Source organism: Scyliorhinus canicula, chromosome 6 (assembly GCF_902713615.1).
Source record: "Scyliorhinus canicula chromosome 6, sScyCan1.1, whole genome shotgun sequence".
In the NCBI taxonomy this organism is placed as follows: domain Eukaryota; kingdom Metazoa; phylum Chordata; class Chondrichthyes; order Carcharhiniformes; family Scyliorhinidae; genus Scyliorhinus; species Scyliorhinus canicula.
In genome coordinates, this window is record NC_052151.1 from 75,941,610 (window position 1) to 75,947,482 (window position 5,873).

A 5,873-nucleotide genomic window follows, 5' to 3' on the forward strand; every position below is an offset into this window, starting at 1 on the left:
GGATGGGGGTGGGGGAGGGGGAGGGGTGGGGGAGGGGGGGGGGGGGGATCTGGACGCGGTGTTTTAAGACAAAATGTAAAAAACAAATGAATGGGCACATTAGTGAAACTGATGCAAAAAATTCCCCGCAATAGCAAGCGCCTCCGAGGCGCCTCCTTTTGCTTTCGATCTGGGAGCTAACCCCTTCTGAAGCAGGTTTTCATTTCCCACGTCCTTCATTTCACTTGTTGGTGTGAAACTAATCTCCAGGTGGATTGTAACATCAAATATTCAACAATGGCAGGAAACCCGCCGAAGGAGACGAGGCTTGTCGTTTTCGACAGAAGAGGGACAACTTTTAAGTCCCGATTGAATTCCCGGTGTGAAAGAAACGGAGGGTCATCTGGAAATTCGCTGTTTTTCTTTCAAACGTGTGTGAAATTAAAATCGCAATCGTTAAATAAATAAACAATTAATGTAAAAGAAATTACTGTACACCAATTGTCATTGCCTTTATCCGCCCACATGCTGTTTTAGGTTGGATTAGCTGACTGTTTTATTAAACTGGCCTATCTGAAGTAACGCATTTCTACAGGAGCACCAAGGCCGTATTCAAGTCAGAGAACCGGCCATCACTTTAATAAAGTTTAGCAAGTCAACGGGGAACCACGATACAAGAAAATATTCAAGGATGATAGGGGGGTAGTTTCCCTCTAGTTGACCCGCTCTTTCCTAAATAACCAACATATCCGAAAAACTTAACTGTTTTTCACTGACGATACCCGATCGCAGGTTGAAATAAATGCTCGCTCCACGAGGCCAAAAATAAAATGTAAATAGCAGCAGGTAAGATTGAGCTGCTTGTGGAGGAGGAAAGGCTCCTCCTGGACGGCGGGCCTGTGTGGTCTGCGCGCCAGTAGAGGGCAGTGTCACTCCTTCCAGACTCTGGTGGCAGCGATTGAACAATGCACCCGATCCATACCCAACTCAAACACTTCACTCCATCAGCACGTTTGTGGTCAGAAAACACTTCTTCTTTCTGTCAATTTTTTCTCTGTATTGATAAGATAATTTAGCTGAATATGTTCTGCACGCGTGTAATATTGACTGAGCGCAGGAGCGAGCTGGTGTCCAGCCAGCCAGCCGATCGGGAGCTTTTAATTCCCCAAAGAAATCCGATTTACCGAATGTTGCAGCTGATTGAAAAATATATTTTTTTTCGAAAAGGCGCGTTCAAAGCTGTATTTTAAATGCGCATCAACGAAATAAGTGGTTTGGTGTTGGCAGCGCCGGGGAGGGGAACACGTGTAGGAAGATTGAGAGATTGTACTTGAAACTGTTCAGTTACAATATTCAACAATCTCAAATAATGTGGCACATGAATAAAATGTGTGCAGTTTTAACCCAAATGTATTTACTAACTGCGTGTGTGACATCCGTGTGCCACGCCACAGATACTAAATGGAGGTTTAGTTTAGTCCAAGCTTTAAAATGTAAAACACCGATTCAGTAAGTAAACAAATATATATGTGCGCGCGATTCTAACATTTACACAGATACAGCTAACGTATTAAATAATGATTTGAAAACATGTGTGTGTGTACTCACACAAAAACAAAATGCATGTTACTTACGGAAATCAACATCGTTTGGAAATCTGTGTAAACATTTGTATGTGTGTGTATCTCTCAATATCTGTCGGGATTATCTTCATAAGGTTAATGTCGTGTCTGTGGAAATGGATATTATGTTCATGTCCTTGTTGAAATAATAAAAGTAAGGCCTCGGTAAGGATTTGGAAGACAAACTAAACGCTCTCGCCACCCGCTCCATAGCCCACAAAAGCCAAGACATTAGAAGACTTCAAGGTTGTGCGATTGCTTGTTTTATGTAAGTAATAAAATATTACTTTAACATAAATATATAAGGGACTCTGCGTTGTTTCTTTTATCTTCACACGACACATTGAAATGTACCAAAAACAATCTTTTCAAGAGAAGGGGAAGATAGCATAACGGAAAAATGTACATCCCACATTGAACATCTAATCAATTAAAGCTAGAGAAGAAACAGTTTCCAGAACTTCTTTTAAAGAAATAAATACATTGAGGCAGGCCACGTGAAAATGATATTAAAATTCCCTGGGCAGCATTATGGAAAAAAATGTATACAAGGGGAAAAAAATCATTCAGATATTTTTTCTTTCTTCAGTTCAAAAGACAAATATATGCAACATATATACAGAGTGGTATAAGATGTGCATGGTAACCGCTCTCCATAAACCAATGAGAAAAGGTTCTAACAAAGTAATCCACGTTTAACTTCATTTTACTAAACGAACAGACACTAATTGTGTTTGTGTCTCTGTTTTTTTTCTCTGTACCAACCTATCTGACCCGGTGATTTTTACTTTTTTTAAAAATGTTTTTCTAACACTTCACTAAATGTTATTATCTTTAGGAATCGCTATAACTGCGGTTAAATTACAATCATATCACCACATCAAAATATCTCAAATATGTACACATCTTTTCTGGAATTTTGAATGTTTGGATATGCTCTTTGTAAGAAAGCGCATTATGCTGACGGGGGGTGGGGGTGTCTCATTATTATCCAACTGTAGTTTTTTTAATGTTAAGACTGTGGGCTGTTTAATAAGTGCAGTGTTTTATACTGCAGTATATCTCTTTTCGAAAAACTGGCGGAAACTACAGCGTCTTGACTGAATTTTGATCCATGTATTCATTATTGTACAGTGCTAATTCACAGGCGTTCAGATGCTGGCAGGCAGATTTGTAATAGTCCTGTCGTGTAAAAAGCTATTGCAATTCTTGCCGCCGCAATTAGTTGTGGTTAAACATGGGGATGAAACTTTTAGTCGGTGGTCCGTAGTACTTTAGAGCGCCTGATATTTATCGATTTATCATCCATTTAGTTACTTGTGTGTGTGTGTGTGTGCGTGAATTGATCCCATTTTGCTATTTCGCAGCTCCCAACTTCAGATCTTGCAGAGAGAGAATGGTTTAGTTCCTCTCTGCCTGACTTGACGCAGCCTATCCCCCCTCACAAACACAGCCTCTCGTCTCATACGATCAACGCCCAGGAGAGAGGTCTCCCACTCGGTTGCGATTTCTTTTTGTTAAAGCCTGGGACGGTGGCTCGTCCAGACAGCAGTGTGTTGGAATTTCCTCTTCCTATTTTTTTTTGCCTCCTTTTTGCCTTTTCCTCCAACAAACAAAACGGCAGCTCGTGGCCCGAACCTCCCCCCTGCATTTCTACAAAAACAAAAGCCTCCCGTTGCCCCCGCCTGGCACAGTGGATCTATACATTAACAATGATAGCAGCCTTTCAGGTCACATTCTTTCCAGGCAGTCTCGCTTCTCCTTGCCTCAGTTTTGTAAAGGTATGTATATCAGTGCCTCTCTTATTATTTATATACTCACTCCATTTGCCTGCCAGCTCCTTCTGTATAGGTCAAAACACATCATTAACGTGTGCTATCGTACCGATAGTCCAGTGTTTTAAGCTGTTCGTTAAGAAAAGAACAAATAAAAGGGACAAAAAGTGAGAAGTGGTCATTCACTGTACAGAAGTCTGAACCCCATGATGTGACGGCGGAGTGTCTCTGGCCCCATATACATCCTCGGCTCCGGGGTGAGCTCCTCCGGGAGGAGTCATTCGTTTCTCTTTTTGTCTTCTGTTACAAAACCAAACCCTGACCACCTCCTTCTCCAGCTGCAGGCTGTCCGCCAGAGAGTTGATCTCCTGGGCCGAGGGCTTGGGACACTTCAAAAAATGGCTCTCCAAAGCCCCCTTGACGCTGACCTCGATCGAGGTCCTCTTTTTCCTCTTCCTGCCCTGGGCAGCTATCTTGTCTATGCTGGTGGGGCTTCCGGACGAGGAGTCAGCCTCCTCCAGCCACTTGTTCAACAAGGGTTTGAGTTTGCACATGTTTTTAAAGCTGAGCTGTAGCGCTTCGAACCTGCAGATGGTGGTCTGGGAGAAGACGTTGCCGTACAGCGTCCCAAGAGCGAGTCCCACATCGGCCTGGGTAAATCCGAGTTTGATCCTCCTCTGCTTGAACTGCTTGGCGAACTGCTCCAAGTCGTCCGAGGTCGGCGTGTCCTCGTCCGAGTGGTCGTGCCCCTGGTGCTGGTGGTGATGGTGCGCCTGGTGCTGCTGTTGGTGATGCTGGCCATGGTCCCCGTGGTGCTCTTCGTGAGCCTCCCTCAGGCCATGGTGCATGCCCTGGGTGCCCGCTGGGTTGATCATGCCGTTGACGGTGAAGCCCGGCTGGGAGTACAGGAGGCTCTGGCCGTTGGATGCCATGCTGGGGATGTGGGCTGACGTGCTGTTGCCCCATGCTCCGTGGTGGTTGCCGTGCTGGTGGACCATGTGAGGGGGCCGGTGGTGCAGGGTGCCCCCACTGTGGAGGTCGTCCCTCGCCGATTGCACCGAGGGCTTGATGTCTTGCTGGCCGAGGGGGCTGGCCGGCACGCCGGCCGACCACGGGGAGCCCTCGGCGTGAGAGAGAGCCGTTAACCATTGATGAGCGTGGCTGAGAGGGTGTCCATTGCTTTGCATGTAATCATTCTGGACCAGTTTCTGTGCATCCCTGTAGGCTGTCCCTTGTTGCATGCTCCCTGGCTCTGCGTGAACGATGGAGTTGGAGGTGAGGATGTTGCCGCTCGTAATGTAATGATTAGATGCTGTGGTCGCCATGACTTGCTAAGCCGGAGTGATCTGACTTGTTAAACGAGCCGAGCCTTTGACAACTTGCACCGCGCTCCTCTCATTTGCAGCACCCGGACTGGGGAAGCCGACGCTGTGTGTGCACGCCGGCCCCGGCCTCCCATTGGCTGCCCGCCTCTTGATTGATGCCAGGATCTATGGCAACCCTGGCCGGGTAACAGCATCCGAGCTACCTGATTGGCTGGCCGGGCTTGGTGTGTGTGTGTGTGTGTGTGTGGGGAGGGGGGGGGGGGGGATTTCTTTCATTGCCCCGTTGGAGCCATGCAGGCAGGGCAAACACGCGGGAGGAGGAGAGAGAGGGAGGATAGGGAGGAGGGAGAGAAGGGGATAGGGAGGAGAGAGAGGAGAGGAGGGGATAGGGAGGAGAGAGCAGGGGATAGGGAGGAGAGAGCAGGGGATAGGGAGGAGTGAGAGGAGGGGGTAGGATGGAGAGAGAGGAGGGGATAGGGAGGAGAGAGAGGAGAGGAGGGGATAGGGAGGAGAGAGCAGGGGATAGGGAGGAGAGAGAGGAGGGGATAGGGAGGAGAGACCAGGGGACAGGGAGGAGAGAGAGGAGGGGAAAGGGAGGAGAGAGGAGGGGCTAGGGAGGAGAGAGAGGAGGAGGGCCTCACGGTAGCATGGTGGTTAGCATCAATGCTTCACAGCTCCAGGGTCCCAGGTTCGATTCCCGGCTGGGTCACTGTCTGTGTGGAGTCTGCACGTCCTCCCCGTGTGTGCGTGGGTTTCCTCCGGGTGCTCCGGTTTCCTCCCACAGTCCAAAGATGTGCGGGTTAGGTGGATTGGCCATGCTAAATTGCCCATAGTGTAAGGTTAATGGGGGGATTGTTGGGTTACGGGTATACGGGTTACGTGGGTTTAAGTAGGGTGATCATTGCTCGGCACAACATCGAGGGCCGAAGGGCCTGTTCTGTGCTGTACTGTTCTATGTCTATGAGGGGATAGGATGGAGAGAGGAGGGGATAGGGAAGAGAGAAGATAGGGAGCAGAGAGGATGAGGGATAGGGAGGGGAGAGAGAAGGGGATAGGGAGGAGAGAGAGGAGGGGATAGGGAGGAGAGAGAGGAGGATGTGTAGGGAGGAGAGAGAGAGGAGGGGAGGGGAAGGTGGGGATAGGGAGGAGAGAGAGGAGAGGATAGGGAGGAG

At 48.1% G+C, this 5,873-nt stretch overlaps 1 protein-coding gene across 1 annotated transcript; it reads right to left on the reverse strand.

Moving 5' to 3' along the window:
- Window positions 1-1,852: 1,852 nt before the first annotated feature.
- On the reverse strand, window positions 1,853-4,808 carry pou3f2b (POU class 3 homeobox 2b). Its single transcript, XM_038799543.1, has one exon. The coding sequence runs from the start codon at window positions 4,699-4,701 to the stop codon at window positions 3,559-3,561; it is 1,143 nt and encodes a 380-aa protein (XP_038655471.1). The 5' UTR covers window positions 4,702-4,808; the 3' UTR covers window positions 1,853-3,558.
- Window positions 4,809-5,873: the final 1,065 nt, after the last annotated feature.

What these genes read in the sequence shown, in the direction of transcription:
- pou3f2b (XM_038799543.1), bottom strand. Translation starts at nt 4,701, where the DNA reads ATGGCGACCACAGCATCTAATCATTACATTACGAGCGGCAACATCCTC.